Source organism: Nansenia antarctica (genome assembly GCF_963989245.1).
Source record: "Nansenia antarctica genome assembly, chromosome: 8".
Taxonomy (NCBI): Eukaryota; Metazoa; Chordata; class Actinopteri; order Argentiniformes; family Microstomatidae; genus Nansenia; species Nansenia antarctica.
Genome location: NC_137678.1, coordinates 48,444,010 through 48,463,486, shown reverse-complemented (window position 1 = coordinate 48,463,486; position 19,477 = coordinate 48,444,010). Strand labels below are relative to the sequence as shown.

At 41.9% G+C, this 19,477-nt stretch overlaps 1 protein-coding gene across 1 annotated transcript; it reads left to right on the top strand.

Annotated features, from left to right (window-relative positions):
- Nucleotides 1-3,214: 3,214 nt before the first annotated feature.
- Nucleotides 3,215-18,573, top strand: LOC308164335 (putative ATP-dependent RNA helicase TDRD12; the record flags this gene model as incomplete). The annotated part of the gene is made up of 16 exons (XM_080538450.1): nucleotides 3,215-3,220; nucleotides 5,344-5,529; nucleotides 5,834-5,987; nucleotides 6,449-6,576; nucleotides 7,120-7,311; nucleotides 12,974-13,102; nucleotides 13,718-13,835; nucleotides 13,936-14,075; nucleotides 15,414-15,628; nucleotides 15,813-15,894; nucleotides 16,079-16,257; nucleotides 16,459-16,689; nucleotides 17,098-17,173; nucleotides 17,287-17,459; nucleotides 17,658-17,856; nucleotides 18,511-18,573. 16 exons carry the CDS (start codon nucleotides 3,215-3,217, stop codon nucleotides 18,571-18,573), a joined length of 2,271 nt encoding a protein of 756 aa, XP_080394576.1.
- Between the last annotated feature and the right edge of the window lie 904 nt (nucleotides 18,574-19,477).

Sequence of the window (19,477 nt, the reverse complement as noted above, 5' to 3'; positions counted from 1 at the left end):
AACAAAGAATGCCCCATCAAAATAAAAGTGCCCATGGTAGAGCTGTCAAAATAGAGCTTTCAAAATAAATGTACTAATACAGATAGAGATAAATACAGAACTACCTTTGCGTCACTAAGTGACCGCGTATCTTCTGAGACATGCGTTCTGTCATCACTTTCAGTAGCGCCTTCACACACAGTGGCGCTGTGCACAAACACTCTTGATCCGTATAGCTCTTGTTTTATTATATTGTGGTTTAGTAAATACTGCACTTGGAGTTACATTCAATGCATGATTTGTGCTATAGAACATAAATAAAGTTTGATTGATTGATTGATATCAAATCAAATCACATTTTATTTCTATAGCGCATTTCTCACAAAAGTGACCCAATGCGCTTTACAGAGAGCAGCGAAAATTATCTTATTAAATGTAAGCGAGTAATTGTAAAAAACCTTTCCTATCTACCAATAACTGAAGGCAACTATCTTTCTCATAGAGTGATTCGTTACCCTTAAATATAATCCCAATTAGATATTAATCCTCAGTTATTCTTCACAACTGACCAAACCTCTCACTCATTTCGCGGCAGATTCAGACTGTATCATTGTTATTTTCACACACGACAAACATGTGACATGTTCCAGTTTTATTCTTTGAGCAACATAGAATATACAATAGAATAGAAAACGTAAACAAAAACATCTATAAATATAAATACAAACGAGTGCAAATTGAGTGCAAGCAGGTAAAACAATTGTGCAAAGATATCACTGATCACATTCATTCTAATTCTAATTCACAACCTATGGCTAATAACTAAATAACAAAAACTGGCAGTAACAAAAAATGAGCATAAAAGCTATTAAAGGCTATTAAATAGTCCGTTAATCGAGGTTCTTCGCAAGAAACACGAGCATGTTCACCTTTTCAGGATTCAGCTGCGCTCGGAACGGACTTACAATGTTGCCTGCTGCGCTGAACACCCGCTCTGAAGGTGAACTTGTGACACACAGTGGCGCTGTGCACAAAGTACACTCTTGATCCGTATAGCTCTTGTTTTATTATATTGTGGTTTAGTAAATACTGCACTTGGAGTTACATTCAATGCATGATGTGTGCTATAGAACATAAATAAAGTTTGATTGATTGATATCAAATCAAATCACATTTTATTTCTATAGCGCATTTCTCACAAAAGTGACCCAATGCGCTTTACAGAGAGCAGCGAAAATGATCTTATTAAATGTAAGCGAGTAATTGTAAAAAACCTTTCCTATCTACCAATAACTGAAGGCAACTATCTTTCCCATAGAGTGATTCGTTACCCTTAAATATAATCCCAATTAGATATTAATCCTCAGTTATTCTTCACAACTGACCAAACCTCTCACTCATTGTGCGGCAGATTCAGACTGTATCATTTTTATTTTCACACACGACAAATATGTGACATGTTCCAGTTTTATTCTTATTCTATTTTATTCTTCTAAAAAAAATAAAAAAAATAAATAATCCGGTTTCAGACGGTTTTGATAAAAAAACGTTTCTAATTTTAGAAACCCCGGTTTTCGGTTTAACCGAAAAACCGTCCATCCCTAATCGTAATTTAAAGAGTCATCTTCAGCAAAGAGACAGTTCCGCCTACCAATGGTATCACATTGCTCAAGCCAACCAACGACTTCTAGCCAATCGGAGGCAGAGTAGTGGGGCGGGCCTTAAGAAGTTTGAATGAGTGTAATGTTAAGGCCAATGCACACGGCGTGCAATTTTTGTTGCACCACAACATTCGATTGCAATGCACACGGCGTGCGATGCGATTTTGTTGCACCGCAAAATTCCATTTTCAACTCACACCATTGAAGTCTATGAGAAAATCATAAAGAATCTCATCCCAATGCACACGGCGTGCGATGCAATTTTGTTGCACCACAACATTCCATTCTCAATTGTTACTTTATTGTTACGTAGTCGGACCAGGCAGGCTGATTACAATAGGCTCTACCAATATTGCTTGCCTTGCTTCCACAATTTCTACAAGATACAACTGGACATATTGTGATAAAATATGTGGGTCCCCTGATTTAGGGGTATTGGTAAAATGTCAGGAGAGGGAGCGCACAAAACACACAGCCAGAAAGGTGTATTATAAAAGCCACTTTATTATTATGGGCGATGATCAGCCGGACATAGTTCAATAAGTTAGAGCTGGTTTCCCTAATTACCATTACAAACAGTGTACAAAAAAGGCACGCTCTATTGGAGCCACAGCACGCTCATAAAGCCACACATAGAAGCACGCTCATATCGAGCCACAGCATAACCATACGGGCCGACACGAGGCCATAGGACACCACACAACTCCACTACAAGGGGCGGTCAGCAAGACCGGGTGCTCACCACTACACGGCAGCGAATGTTCCTGCGTTCGCGCTACAATATTGTGCCTACATGCTCGATTGTTATTATTATGTAATATAGGCGTCTTGTATGTGAGATGTGCCGTGTAGCTATGTGGCATGACACGGAAATAAATCATGCATGCAGTAATTCGTAGATCTAGTAATGTGTATAGTGGCAGCTGTGGGCTAGGTGTAGTGGCTGGCTGATGGTGATGTTCATATATTGCCCTTGACTGTCAAACCGTTAAAATAGATGATTGCTCCATCCACAATTGAAGATGTCAGGTTGACTGGTTGACAAGTTATGAGCTTTTCGTCATCCATTTCATCCATTCAGGTTACCGGTAAATTACATACACGTACAGTAGAGTAAATATTAATTTTGGGTTGCCAGATGTCCGGTTTTCAGTGGACAGTGTCTATACAACGTGTGTACAATTTGGCTGGTCATTCAGTCGTGCTAGATTAGAAATCTGGCAACCCCGTGCTATCGTAGATCTTTGAGTAAACTAATATAATATATACAGTATACATTATACAAGTTTCACTTTTTGAATGGAATTACTGAAATAAATCAACTTTTTGATGATATTCTAATTATATGACCAGCACCTGTAGTATAGTATATATTATAAGTATAAATAACGTTACTTGCTAAAAGATTTACGATAGCCTTTTTGGCTGCACAGTACAAAATACAAATAACAACAATGATAATACTTTTTTAGTAATATTTTATTCACATGTAATACATGCCATCATGTTAAATAACTTAATACCCTCCCTAAAGCACGTATTTCATCAAAAACAAAAACAACATATTCATAAGAATGCAGGTATGCAAAGTTATAGATAAATTCACTGAAAAAGCTTAATGTCAAGCCCTGACAACACTATATTTGTACTTTGAAATTGCATGTATGTATTATGTATGTTACACTAATGTTTTTCAAACTACTGTTACAATTAATTTGGTTCCGTTTGTATTGGAAACTGTTATTAAACAGTTTATAAGAGTACAGTAACGTAATAGACTAGTGTTTTGATGCTAGCTCCGAAATGTTAGCTAGCCAGCTAGCCACCTCTTTGTTTGTTAGCCAGGGCCAGGTAGAAACAAACAACTGTTACAATTAATTTGGTTCCGTTTGTATTGGAAGCTGTTATTAAACAGTTTATAACAGTACAGTACCCTAATAGACTAGTGTTTTGATGCTAGCTCCAGTGGTCTCTCTCCCCGTTATGAGTGACTCAATTAATTTAGATAGACCAGTTGAAGTTTTCCCAATTGTCCCATTGTGATGCAATAATCCGTCGCACCACAAACTTTTACAAAATTTGCAAAATTTGACAGTGCGACAAAACTTGCACGCCGTGTGCTTTGTCCCATTCATCCACGAATGGAATCGAATTTTCGCGGTGCGATTAAAATCGGGGCCGTATGCGTTGGGATGAGATTTTCTCATAGACTTCCATTCAAACTTCAAAATCGAATGTTGTGGTGCAACAAAAATTGCACGCTGTGTGTATTGGCCTTTAGCTTGTAGAGACGTTCGCTTTTAGCAGCCCGCTATCTCGCTAACTTTAGTAAGAGTCTATTAAAATGGAAGCCAAGTTTCTTAAACCTTGCTCATACAACAACCTTGCCGGGAGCGACGGCTACAGGTAGCCTACCACTTCATCTTCAATGGCCGACCGTGTTTGCGAGCAAAAGATCCGAGTGTGCGCGTTTATAGCTGAACATGATCTGTCTTTCACAATGGCTCAGCCACTCGTCGATTTGTGCAAGAAGCTATCAGAAGACAAAAATGCACTGACAAAGCTGTCCGTTTCCAATCAGCACGCCAGCTATTTAAACACACATGGCCTTTGTCCCGGAATTGAAAAAACGGCTGTGTGAAAAGCTTAAAAAAGCAACGTTTTCAATTAATATCGACAAAGCTACTAATCTTAACATGGACAAAATCCTCAATGTCCTTGTTCGATTTTTTTAGGATCTGGCCAAAGTAACAACACAACACCTAGTCAGCAGGAAAGTAAACATCGCCAACTCGTCAGCCCTCATGCAGGAGCTCAAAGATATCCTGGAGTCCAATGGTCTTGACTGGTCACTAGTCATCAGTATTCTACTTGATGTAGATCTATTGATCTATTGTTATAGTGATAGTGGCTTGATAAGTGATGCAATCAGTTTGGCCTTAAGTGATTTAATCAGTTTGTTCTTTTAAAGACATCTAAATATATTATTTTATTTTGTATTGAGTATAAAACAGTATTAATGCATTTTAACATTGAGACATATATTTTGTATTGACTATAAAATAGTATTAATGCATTTAAACATTGAGACAAGAAGCTGTCTTCTGTACCCGCTCTCCCAATATCTCAAACTGTGACCCCCCTCCCCAAGAAAAAGTTTCAGGCACAGGATTTTTTCCCACTTTAAGCCCTGCAACACACTACGGCTGTAACAATTTGATATTAATAAAAATATTGAATGAGGGTTTCTACATGTGATCTGGAAGATGTGAAATCACATTCATTGATTGTCAGTTGTCTAAGTCAGATGTTGTGGTGACGAATGTGTATAATATATGTGACACAGTCTGATCATTGGTCCGCATGTCGGCAACCAATCAAAGTGTTCGGACTTTTCTTTTGAAACACTACATTTCAACGTTGTTGAGAATCACAACACAAACTCGCTAGTCAAGCCAAAATACTGCAAGGCAATGGATTGCCGGTGAGTAATTTCCACTGCTATCTAGTTAACTATAACACTACTTTACATTGTTAGCAGGCTCACAAAACAAGCTGTGTTAGTTGACTAGCGACGTGTGTGTCATTGATTTTCAACAACGCGGAAATGTATTCACATTTTTCGAAAGAAAAGTCAGATCATTACATCGGATCCCGACATGAGGACCAAAGCATTAGAATGTGTCATATGTGTTCTCTCCAGATCCTAGTGAGACAGAAGTTCACTAGGCCGTCGGTGGCTGAAAGCTATTGCTGGCCAGCAGTCGCCTGGGGCTGTGACACGGTCCTCATCTCCCGCAGCGCAGACGAGCCCCTCACCTACCTCCCCCCGTTACTGGCTCACATGCAGCTGTCCTCAGGCTACAGCACCCTCTCCTCACACACCGGGGTGAGCCCAGCACACACACACGCACACACACACACACACACACCAGACTGGAGGATGGAAGCTCAAGCCTGTCTCCATAGTGTCAATGTAGGAGTGTCTGTGTTATTAACAGACTAGCCTAAAACTAGCTAAAATATGTACAATAGAACAATATTGTTCCAACTCCAGTACTTTCCATGCTATCAGAAGGCTGATTTTTAGATGTGGTTTTCTGGACTACTACAAATCCATAGTAAAACGATCAAGTGGTGAGTGAAGATACCCATGTGTTGTTGTTGTTGTCGTCTGGTGTCCCCCCCCCCAGCCCATAGCAGTGATCCTGTGCCCGGGGTGGGAGAAGGCCCAGACTGTGTTTGACCGGCTGGAGGAATGCCAGACTGCCCAGTCCCTTCACCCCATGATTGCACTGGTGGGACTAGGGAAGGACGAAGCCAAGACGATCAAGATCCAGAAGAACTGTAAGCCTACTGTCTCGGGGGCTCTATTAGACTTGCTCTAGTTGAAGTCATAGAAATTGTTTTGGGGGGGGGGGGGTTGAATTACAACATTGGGGGGGGGCGGCGGTGGGGGTGACGGTAGCCTAGAGGTTAGAGAGGCCGGTAGCCTAGAGGTTAGAGAGGTAGCCTAGAGGTTAGAGAGGCCGGCTTGCAATAGGAAGGTCAGGAGGGCGCTTGCATGTGGCAAGGCAATTAACCCCTGTGCGTTTACTATGCAGGCTGGGAAGTGTGTGTGTGTGTGTGTGTGTGTGTGTGTGTGTGTGTGTGTGTGTGTGGCTACTTGAAAAGTAGATCTTGGTTCAAAAAAGATTGGGCACCCTGGGTCTAGAGCAAAAATACCTAATTCCAACAATTGACTGTATAGTATATTGTTGGATATTTGAATATGTCATTCCCTCATTCCCTAACCCTTCTGTCTCCAGGCCAGATGGTTGTGACCACTCCCTTCAGCCTGGTGCGTCTGATGGCCTTCCACTGCTTTATGTTCCTGCGGCTGTGTCACTTGGTGCTGGACGAGGTGGATCTGCTCTACTCACAGGCCCCAGACGAGGTCAGAGAGAGAGAGAGAGAGAGAGAGAGAGAGACATGATTTTATGATGTTTAGAATGGAGTTCACTAAGTTAAAGAGGAACAACCGCCTGATGCAGTGGAGGACTGTCTGTCAACTAGGGCAGGGCGATATGCCCAAAAAACGTTATCATTATATATGATATATTTTTCCTATTGATCAATAACTACAATTAACATAATCATTAATTCAATTATGTTCTATGTACCTTTTGAAGGGCATTTTATGCTTATGACTGAAGCCTAAAATAACCAGCAGGTTCAAAATGTCTGAAGGCAATACCAGATAACCAAAAAGCAGTGCTTGATTACAGTTGCAGTAATAACACTTATCTATATCTTTTTATTCATTGTCTTATTATATAGTTAAATGTGTATCTATTTATTTTCCTCCTTGTTCTGTATTTTTTTATGCTATATGAAAAGTTATTTGAATTGCCCCTGTTGAAATGTGCTGTACAAGTAAACTAGCCTTGCCAACACCATCTCCCCATGAGTGTTCTCTGACTGCATTGTTCCTTCTCAGATGGCCACCATTCTGCAGCACTTCCAGAAGGTGACCGACAGAAGCGAGCGGGCTTCCTGCCCCAGGCAGATCATCGCCGTGGGCAAACGCTGGAGCAGCCAGATGGTGGGGCTCCTGGCAGACCACATGATCAACCCCTGCATCATCATCACAGTGACCGAGGAGGCAGCACTTTACGGCAACGTGCACCAGGTCAGCTTAACCTTTGAGGTTGCATATAGCAGGGTATCCGCGGTGTCTTGAAAAGTATTAAAATATGATAAATCAATTTTGGGAAAATCAAGACCCTTAATAAGTATTAAGTCTTATCACGATTTTATGAGGTCTTGAATCTTGTAGATATTTTTCTGAATTAGACTCTGTCCAAAGAGTTTGAGTCCTAAAAACTTTTAGTAAAAGTTTGGGAATTTATTAGTTCTATTAAAAAACAATGATGAACCGGAAATGGTGTTGTATGATAGTGGTCTAGTGTCTATTACAACTAAAACTGTTAAGTTAAAGGTGTCACTGATGTAAACGGTTACAGCTCCAAGTGGCGGTGAGGTCTGGATATTGACACGGTCTTTAAAAAGTCTTAGAAAGGTATTGAAATTAACCTCAAGATTCCTGTATATACCCTGTATAGGCAACCTTGTCTTTAAACTAATGCTGTCAATCGATTAAACATTTTAATCAAGTTAATCACAATAATAGGCTGTGATTAATCACATGTTTAAAATACTAGTATTTACTTGTATTTTTTGGGGGAGATAAAGCATAAAACAAAAACAACTGCATGGCATACTAGTTAGAGGAATCTGTTATTTGTTTTACTTTATTATAACATTTCTTAGTTTTTATGATTTCTAAATAAGATTAGAATCTCTTAAATGTGCAGAGTAAAAGAGTCTCAAGCTATGCAGTCAGAATTGCACTTAACTGCCAAACCTCAGACTGCACCCGTCTGTTCTCGCCTGAATTCTAGTCGGTTGACTCAAGCCCTATCGTAAGTAACTGCTCCGCCTCAGAGGTGAAAGGAAAAAACGTTGTTCCCGCCCGGTCTCGAACCAGGGACCTCCGGAGTCGGGAAGAGTTACTCTGAAACTCTTATGTCTTCGACCACTAGTTTGTTTTGTGGCGCTGTTCCGACTTTTAGTACTCCAGCAAGCGGAGACGTAGTCTCCGAAGACTAGAAGAAGTCTGCTTCTTGCTTTCAGACAGTTTTTTTCTTCAAACCCATCACTGTTATTTTCATTCTCGAATTGCTATCACAGAATACAGTATTTTTTTTTTTCTTTTATAGCTCCTACATAAACTAAGAAGGACACAGGTTAAAGTATACCTTTTGCTCTTGAGATCACTTTGGCCTTGTGAGAGGAATGGTAGAGCGCTCGCTTAGCATGCGCGAGGTAGCAGGATCGATGCTACGCATCTTAGTAGAATTTGGTAATATGAAGTATGATTAATTTGCGTTACATTTTTCTAAAGTTTACGGATTAATCGGGAGTGTTAACACGTTAACATTGACAGCCCTACTTTAAACACTTGATGACATGTCTGTACACGATCAATTCACAAAAGTAAATTATTTTCTTGAGCAAGAGATCCTAATAAAATGTTCTACCACCTTTTTGTGGCCGATTGTTATGATTACATCAAGTTTTCTCTGAAAAATGGTGGACATCGCAAGTCTGTAAACACAAAAGAGTGCGTTTGTGAAATTCAATGGATGCAAAATGCTCATAGAGTTGCCCGTATACATTTTTTATTATTTAACACTACGAACGCGGCGGATCGCGACCTTATTCAATCGCGATGAGGTGTTTTTCAGCACTATGATAGTTTAACATAGAGAAGAGTGTACTGACGCACAAAGATCGCTGGAGGGCGATGTCACACAAGGCCGTCTGCCAGGCTCCCACTCCTTTTTCCCAGAATGCATTTCGCACCGGCAAGCAGAAGGCGATTTGAATCCTCCATTAAAAAAAAAAAAAAAAAAGCTGTAATTTTGCCTTTACAAGTGTTACCATGTCATTTTATGAAGTTTTAATATGTTTTCAGGTGAGAAAGTACCAATATATATTCCCAAAATGTGTCCAGTTTATCAAAATAACCCGTATATCTCCTCTGACGATTTTCGTCGTCGAATTCGCTAACATGCGTTCGTAAATTCGCCCTGGAAATCTGGTCAGCACCCATGGAATGCCTCTTGTCCAATCAAATTACCTGGTCCCTTTATGACGTTGAACCCGGTGTGCGCTCCGGCGCTCTCATAGCGAATTTACGAACGCACCCTGCGTTTTCACTTTAATTCATAACATTTGTCGGGAGAACAGGTGTGTATATTGGACAGTAATTCAGCACTAAACTATCTGCACTGCACTACTGTCATTGTGTCATACATGAAGCTTACAGTGGGACAAGAACTTGTAGTCACTTTTTACATTTTACATTTAGATTTACAGATTAACTGCAGCACATATTTACTGTATTGTAGTGTAAAGTAGTGTTACAGTAAATATTTGCCATATTTACAGTATGGTACTGTACTGCAGCATTTTACAAGTGGGAAGCACTGTTATTGTACATTACAGTAATATGGGTTAAAGCAGTATATCTCATGTTTACTGTACATTACTCTAATTTTACTCTGCACCACATAGGATTGCAAGACAACCTCACAGAGGTGGAAGAGGGCCCATTTTTACTCCGCAACAAGAGGAAGCCATTTGTGCAATGGTGATTGCAGATTCCAGAGCGCTGTTATAGAGGATGACAATATCTTTGGCAATATTGAATCTGTTTCAATCTCTACAATTGACAGAGTGCTTAGGAGAAATGAAATGAGCATGAAACAACTGTATAATGTGCCATTTGAACGGAACAGTGACAGAGTGAAGGAGATCCGTCACCAGTATGTACAGGTAAAACATTTATGTGTTCTATGCATACTCTAATGTTCAGTGCTGTAAACTGGTTACATGACAGTTCATACTGTACAATATGTTGTCCAAAATGCATTATGTTACACAGGAAAAGTTGTTATAGTTTCTCTCTCTCTCTATTCTGGGATAAAGCATGTACTGGAGCTGGACGCCAGGGAACCGCTGCACACATTCATATATCTTGATGAGGTGAGTTTCAATCTGGCAAAAGGTAGAAGGCGTGGCAGAAATCGGATTGGACAGAGAGCCACTGATGTCCCAGGCCAACGAGGAGGGAATATTACCATGTGTGCAGCCGTCTCAGAAAACGGCGTCCTCACCCATATACCCTGTCTTGGTCCATACAACACACAACATCTGCTGACTTTTTAAGACACTCTTTACAGGGACATAATCCCTGAGAATGAGAGGGGTCTAAATGGCCTTGCTAGCGGCCATGGATGCTGCATGTGATGACATCACAGCACAGTCCTGCAGAGGGTGGATTCGCCACTCAAGGAGGTACTTTCCTCGCTGCATTGCCAGGGATGATATTCGCTGTGATGTTGATGAAAATATGTGGCCAGACAGACAGGAACGTCTGGATGCGAATGAATAATTTACAGTACTGTGTATGTTGTATGTCCAATAAGTACTGCAATATTGTTTACAGTTGTGCACAGCTATACCCAAAGGGTGTTTCTTATGTTTGTTGTAAATAAGTTTGTATTTTTCTTTTGCACAATGCTGTGAACACATTTGAATTGCAAAGAGCATATGCAGTAAAAATGTGAAACATAACTATTCAGCGTCTTGTACTTATTTACCTCACTAAATACAGTAATGTGTAACCCACTGTAGATTTCATATGGCCGTGCAAATAGTGTATAGTACTGTCTTGAGCATTTTCAGGTAGTGTCACCAAGATCTGACTTTTTTGCATTGGAAAACACTTACAGAGTGAACTGTCATAATGAAAACATGACAAAGCCATTTGACTATCTTGTTCATAAACAATGGTGTCAGGACTTTTCATTTTGATGACACTGACAACTGTTGTGCAAATGTTAATAGTGATGTGAGAAATGCACCAAAGCGACTGAGAAAACTGTATTATACACAACAGTGTTGTGTTGTGTATATGTGAGTGAGACTGTGGTCTACAGTGATATACAGAAAAAACATTATATACAATATTATACATATATTTTTGTTGTCAGGACTTGTTTAGTTATTGTCATTTCGCAGAGTCACCTCAATAAAGCAAATGAACAAATGGAACATTTGCGAACAGTTCTGTAACAAAACGCTGTTACGTTTCCTCACACATGTGTAAGTGGAAATCCTTGGCCTTTCCTGTGGTCCTCGTAAATAAACCAGAATAACTCGTTTCTAAAGTCAGTTCCATTCACTTGATGTAATGGTTGAAGCATGGGGGATGGTAATCTTGGGGGAAGGTAATCAGCCAAACAAAGGATTTCCATCCCCCACACCTCCCAAGGGGAGCCTAGCGGGTTTCAAACACGGCTCTCAAGCAAGTTTCTGCTGAGTAAGAAGGATATCAGCGATGTCATGTTTTTGCTCTACATTGGACATGGTGTCTTGATTGATAAGATTATCCATTGTTGACTGATTATTCATTGTTGACATTTGATCATGTTCTCTTTTACTGTGCAATGTGTTAGTAGGCTTTGGATGCTGCCTTTGAATAACAACCTTTTGAAGTGGGGTTTTAGGCACTGTTCCTATATTAGCATATTCAACCGGTGATTGTTCAAGATTCATAGACACAGATTGTCCCTTTTGCATATCATCATAATAGGCATTCGTGTCATCATGTTCTTTACACATTACATAACCAAGATTTATTTTGCAATCACAACAATGTCAACACAATCACAACAGAATCTTATTTAATCCAATCAGGTTGTATATATAATCTATATATATAATCTATATATTGGTTTCAATATACCTCCATAGCAGTCTACAGTCTAATTTAGCTATATCTATAATTACATTATGAGAACATCAGTATTTTTACGCCTTTGGTTGTATTGTCTGAACGAACATTGATTGGGAGACATACTGTACAGTTTATCATTTTCATAACTGTCTGCACATATACATATCTTATTTTGATTGTTATTGTAGCCTATATATAAACACAAATATCAGTCTTATGCACTGTGTCTCATTCAGCACTGAAGCCTGAATTTGAGCACAGTGTGTGCCCCCTTGCTACCTCTGCTGATATAAAAGAGAATTGCAGGCTTGGAGAAAAAGATGGCAGCCACAAATACACAGACACACACAGAAATACTGCTAAAACGCTTTATACTAACTCGCTTTTGAAAATGTAAAAATGCTGGGTGGTAGAACGCACATATCTAGGAAAAGTCATGAAAGGAGGGTCCTGAAATGTGATCGAGTGCAAAGGTAGAATTTTTTTTGTACTCACTGGTGCTGTTTAACACCTCACGGCTGTTCTAGTGTTAAATGTTTTGTCAAAGGTATAACCACTTGAAATGCTAATGTTGCCTATGCGCAACATCGGGTGTTAAGGACTATAAATCACACATTTATGCTTAGGCCTTCGTGTAAAATAATGTTTTTGTGGCTCAAAGGCTGAATTAAAACACATGTGGGTATTAACTGCCTATATCTGTACAAAAAAGACAGACATGTTATCCCTTGGGAAGTCCTAATCACAGTTTCATTTCATGCAAGGCAAACTGGGTCCTGGTATCAAAGGGTTATGGGGGTAGAGGGTCTCCACAAGACAGTTGGGTACAACTATCAAACCCCATGTGTCCTAGTGTTGTCATAAACAGACTTTATTTGGCATAATCAATTGGTGTACAGATCCCCCCAAAAATCTGCTATTCCTGGTTAAATCTTACAGTCTTCAATCACTTGAGATTATGTTTCCCTCATCTTTCTCCCCACAGATGATCCTGTTGTGTCTGGAATGCACAAAGATCTCAGTGCTGCTTGGTTCGTTAGACTTCAACCCTGAGGTGGTCCAGAAGACCCTCATTATCGCTAACTCTGCAGAGGATGTCGAGCATGTCTTTAAGGTACAACACTCTCCTGTGTGAAGAGGGTTTTTTCATTTTTGCAACCTTATATTGGGAGACTGTCTTTTGCAGGGGTAGTGGAAGAACCAAAAGACCATTGTTGTTATTGATGTATCACCAGTTGCCTAGTTATGGCTTTGTTATGCCTACCATTGAAAAGGCATTTTTTTTAGCCATTTGACCAGTGATTGTTGTGCCATTTCGTATGTCTGCTCACTGTGCCGATGTCTACACGTCTCCTGAATATTGTAACAATTAGTTTGTGCCATTTTAGTTTAGCATTTACCTTTGTAAACGTGTATCTTGTCATGCAAAATATAAATCACTATCTTGGAGAAAAAGTACTGTAGAAGTATAATAAATACATAAATAATAATTGGTCATTAATTAATACATGTTTTTTTTATTTTTATATAATCTGTATTTTATTGGATTTTTCATATTGTCACATTTGGTCAACACATTTCTCGACTCATACAACTGTAGTATAAAATAATAACAATATCACAGAATAACTCTTTTGGACAATTTCTCCTACATAACACTGTCACCAAACATTAATACATGTTTTTAACTACATCTATTTGATCTTCCCTCCTTGTATCTGTCATTCAGGGTGTGACCAGCACATCTGCATTCTCCCTGAAAGCTCATGAGGGTTTAACATACCAGTTTGACTTTGTGATTGAGCAGTGGAGGAAGGACATTGGACTTGGCACTCATGTCATTCTGGGTAAATTAAATCAATTAATTATTTGACATTTAAATCTTGTCAATTTCATATTATTGATAACATTCAACAAATGTCTCCCTGTATTTCCCCTGTATTCCAGTCACCACCAATGAGTGTCTGAAGGCCCTGGGCATCAGGGATGCTACGTGTGTCGTGCATTACGGCTTCCCAAGCTCCCCTAAACTGTTTGGCAGCCGTCTGTTCTGCATGTCTGACAACTTCCAGAACCTCTCTGACAAGGTAGGACAGACCAGCTACCATCCACTCCTTTCACAAGCATACTGAGTTCACAGGTCATTTTTTAATTTTATTTTATACACAAGACAAACAAACAAACGAACTAACAAACAACAAACTGCCAGGCATACATGTCTAGTATGATTTGGTTCAAAGCAATTCCCAAAATGCAACATCGTCAGGTATTACAAGGGTACAAGTAAAGAGTAAAATGTAAAAGTAAAAATAAAAAAGTGTACAGGCTTGCATCACTACAGGATATAATCAAACATTTGAATACACTTTGAGAGTCAATAATTGGACCCCATATGTTCAAATATCTATTGGGAACTTTAGAGTTGTAGAAGCGTATTCTCTCCATCTGCATGATACTGATTAATCCGTAGAGCCATTTCTGGAAGCAGGGAGGTGGAGGTGATTTCCAATCCAATAGAATAATTTTCTTAGCAGCAACAATACCAGTCATTCATTCCGACCGTTCCTCAGCCGTATAGTTGGAAGCAGTCTCTGAACATCCAAAGAGTGCCAGTTCAGGATCAGGGGGAATGTCCCTTCCATAGACCCTGGAAAACCACCAGATTTTTTGCAAATGAGGACCGAGACAGAAAAGATGCGCTAGAGACCCATCTGCATTTTTGCATCTGTCACACAGTGGAGAAACCGATGGATAAATTCGGTGTAATGTCTTTGAATAGTGGAGTCTATGGATGACTTTGAATTGGATCAATTTGTACCTGACATTAATTGATCAAGATTGGATTCTAGCTAAACCTTGTTTGTCGTCAGTCACCTCGATATTAAGGACCAGGCTTCGCTCAGATGGTCAGTGGATACAGATGGGCCTCACCTGGGAAACCCCATTGCCAGTAAGACAAAGCCCTAGCGTTGGCTGCCCAGAAATAGTTACGAAATACAGGAAGGCCTAATCCTCCCTCAGTTTTGGACTTTTGCAGATGTGCTTTCGATATGCGATGAGCTTTATATCCCCAAACAAATGGAAAGATAATGGAGTCCAACTTCTTAAAAAATGCTGAAGTGAGGAAGATTGGGAGATTCTGAAATAAATAGAAAAAATCTAGGGGGCGATACCATCTTGATCGTGTTGATACGGCCCATCATAGATAAGGGCAGAACGGAGAGGAGCTCTCGAAAGCACGTCTACTCCATCCACTACTCACTAGCGCCCCCCCAGTTCACAGGTCTTTTAATTTGCGTATTATACCTGTTGCTTTGCAAACGTCTGAGAAATGTGCCCCATTTCCCAGCACCATGATTGTATTGGGTATGCTTTCTCAACCTCAAGATTGCTGTCTGGACTCACCAAAGGCTTTTCTTCAACAGGACAAGAAGGGTGCATCCCACCCCCTGAAGTCAGTCCTCCTGCTGTCTGAGAGGAACGCCCGTCACGTCATCGGGGTCATGCGCTACCTGAAGCGCACCGAGGCATCGCTGCCCCCCGAGCTGCTCCACTTCGCCCAGGGGGTCCTGCAGGCCCAGGAGGAGCAGAAGACTGACAGGCCCTTCTGCAGCTACCTCAAGAGCTTCGGCTTCTGCAAGTCAGTGTTTAGAATATGGACGGATTGACCTAAAATGTACTTGATTTGACATTAATAATCTGCTAAGATGCAACTGTAATTAGCTGAACCCTGGATTTGGCTATTTTGCTCGTAGGTATGCGTCTGAAGAAAGGTGAAGTGGAACTGAATTCTGTAATGCTTAATTACTTTCTTTCTGTTGCAGGGACAGTAGTGTTTGTCCTTATCGACACAGCATCAGCCCTAAACAGGACCGCCCACTTCATCAAGACTCAGGAACTATAGTGGTGAATCATAGTTTATGATTCACCACATTTTTGACTATGGTCCAAATGTCATTCAGAGTATATTATTTGGGTGGTAGTGGGTGCTTGTCTATCTTCCACAATGAGATGAACCTCTAACTGTAACATGCTTATCTGTGTATGTACACTCGCAATATTTCCCTTTTTTACCTATTTGTCATCCAAGGTTTTGCCCTTGCACATCAAGACCGCTTCCCTCTATGGCCGCATTGTGAGCAACAAAGACGACTGTTATGAGAGCCTGGCTGCAGAGATGGTCTCTCACTACGCCAAGGAGAAGCTGTATGCCAAGGAGGTGCTAGAGGGAGGCCTCTATGGAGTACAAGAAGAAGAAGCCTATCATAGGTCAGAACCCCCCCCCCCCCCACCAAACCCAACATGAATACAAATGAACAAATTTCAGCTATGAAACGATGTTCTCAATGTCAACAATCGGGTGACTCAGAGAGAAGTCCCGTTTGAGTGTGTTTCTGTGCTTAGACAACAAAGAGGCGGCTCCTCTGAGAGACTTAACCGTCTCCCCGCTCTGACGTTCGTCTCTGTCAGAGTGCGGGTGACCTCGGTGCCAGAGGCGGCCGGGTGTCTGTTCTCCAGCGTGACGGTGGCGTTCCTGGACGAGGGGCGCGAGCAGGAGACGAAGGCCCACCAGCTGCTGCAGCTGCCTGCTCAGTTCCACAGCCTGCCTCCCCAGGCCGTGGAGATGGTTGTGTGCCGGGCCAAGCCCGTCGACGCTGAGGTGGACTGGAACCCCAAGGTCAGTACAGTCACAGGACTCGAGTATCACGATTCGCAAATCTATGTACAAAAGAGACGGAGATGAGCAGACCAGCTAGCTAGCTTGCTAGTTCTTTGACACTATTCACACCATGGAACTATAATCAGACACTTTCTAGTCACAATAATAACGACCAATTTGAACCAACGTTCTCTGTCAGAACACTCAGCAATTATATTTGCTAACCTTTCAACTTGCTTACTTTCATCTGCAGACATCTCACCCTGCAAAAACTCTCTCGCATTGCGCCTGCACAGTCGCGCAAACATTGTTATATTCTTCAGCGTTGGCCTTGTGGGCGACCAGGTGCCCGCGGGCACCGTGTTGGCTACCCCTGCTGTAGAAGAACATCATACAATGACATTCCAAGGGTGTAACTTACCCACTCTGGGCTCACCATCTCTCCTCAGTCAGAAGATCAAAGGCCTGCATCACCAAGCCAAGGTCGTTCTGTGTCTGGGAAACACCGTCTTTGTTGATCCCATGGTAGGCTTTACATTACACTTAGCACTATAGCAACTTGATAACCCAGAGTTATCTCTACTTCATTTCAAAGTCAACTGAACTCCTAGCCTAACCCTTGTGTGGCATGTCTGTAGGTGAGAACCACCCGTCTGCCAGGCCTGAAGATGTCCATTTACGAGTACAACGTCCACGCCGAGATCCTGAACACGGGGATGGGCACCAGCAACCTGCACCACCTAGACCTGCTGAAGGAGCTCTGCCGGGGGGCTGTGCCCGCCGGCGCTGGGGAGGTCACTCACAGCCTGGGGTGAGCGATGAGGCTTCCAGCACCACACACACCAGACATCCTAATGACCTCCTAACACGTCAGGGGACCCGTGGCATTTCGTTTCTATATGATAGAGAGATTTGTCGTTCTCAATCTCAACCTAGTTCCCCAATAGTTGCTGAGAGCACTTAACTGGCTCCCCATTAATAGTGTGGGTGTGTGTGTGTGTCATGTTAGGCCGGAGGGCTCTGAGGTGACTCTGGAGGACAGGATGCAGGCTGCCGAGGAGACCCTGGCCCACCGGATGAGAGCAGCCATAAAGAGCATGCACTGTCACCAGGAGGTCCTGACAAACCCACCCACCCAGGCCCTGACACACCCAGCCCAGGCCCTAACAGACCCACTCACCCAGGTCCTGACAGACTCACCCACCCAGGTCCTGACAGACACACCCCAGGTCCTGACAGATCCACCCACCCAGGCCCTGACAGACCCATCCCAGGTCCTGACAGACCCACTCACCCAGGTCCTGACAGACACACCCCAGGTCCTGACAGATCCACCCACCCAGGCCCTGACAGACCCATCCCAGGTCCTGACAGATCCACCCACCCAGGTCCTGACAGACCCACCCCAGGTCCTGACAGAACCAGCCCAGGCCCTGACAGAGGTCCTGGCTTCCCCGGAGCCATGCGAGGCCCCAGTACCTGTCGCAACACAACCAAAGATGCAACAGTGGAACAGCCTCATAGCCAACCTGAAAAACGCCACTGAAACACTGAGGTTTGTTTCTTCTTCTTGCCCAGAGAGAAGGGGCGTCAAAAACTGACACTAAGGGCTCGATTTCACTGGCTGCGTCAACCTCAGCGGCTCGTGTGAGTTTCATTTCGGCTGCCATGTTAATGGGTTGGAGCAGCCATACAGCCCATGTTAATGGGTTGGAGCAGCCATACAGCCCATGTTAATGGGTTGGAGCAGCCATACAGCCCATGTTAATGGGTTGGAGCAGCCATACAGCCCTGTTAATGTGATTAAATAATCATGTGATAATGTGATTAAAACCACCTCTGTGTGGCCTTGGATGGTCCAGTGGTCTCGCACCACGGCCTACAGTGCACATCTGCCCATATTGGCATTCGAATCCAGCCAATAAAGAGCTGATATGCCCTCTCCTCCTTACTCTCCTCGTTACTGTCTCTCTCCACTGTCTCTATCCAGTAGAAATGAAGTTAAATGTAAGAGTGGGACTGCGCCACTTTTTTATTTTTTGGGGGACTGCGCCATTTTTTTATTTTTATGAATTATGAGCCGAATAATAATTTAGTTCTGTTTCCTGTCTGCTGTGCGTTATTTTAACAGTCTTGTAAGATTAGGTGTTCCGGTCCTACGGTGATGTTCATGCCCATGTCATGTGCCTTACTACTGGTTTAGGTGTATGAAAAGTCATGCCGTGTATACAATCATACCAATTCAATAAAGCTCTCATTCTCAGAGCGAATTACGTGTGAAATTAGCATGCTAGCGGGTGTTTTCATATAAAATGTTATATATGATATAGCTGACTAGTAAGCCTGCATCAACCTTAATGCTATTCAAGTGCAAGAAGATTACAATTGTCTTCGCAGTTTAAGATACACACATTAATCTGCTGCGGTAGTAAACACAGCGCAGTAGAATGACGTCACAGGCGGTAGTGACGGGCCTGAGGAGAAGAAACATGCAACGAACAATAAGTCAAATGTTTAAGAGAAAGGAGAGAGATAAAGAAGCAGATAATGTGGCTAAAGTTAGAAGGAGAGAGCAAATTGAGGGCCAGAGGGGGGAGGCAGAACCTCTGCAAAATGAAAACCCACCCTCAGATGCAAACACAGGTGATGATGCTAACTTACCAGAGAATGGACATGAAGTTAGCTTACTAGCAAACTAGACAGTGGCTTACTCAGAACACAGTCTGTGTGCATACAGTACAACATTTTGTATGTATCCTACACATTGTAGGATACATTTTGAGATATTTTATTTTACTAATAATCTGTTCATTAATGTATCTGCCCACT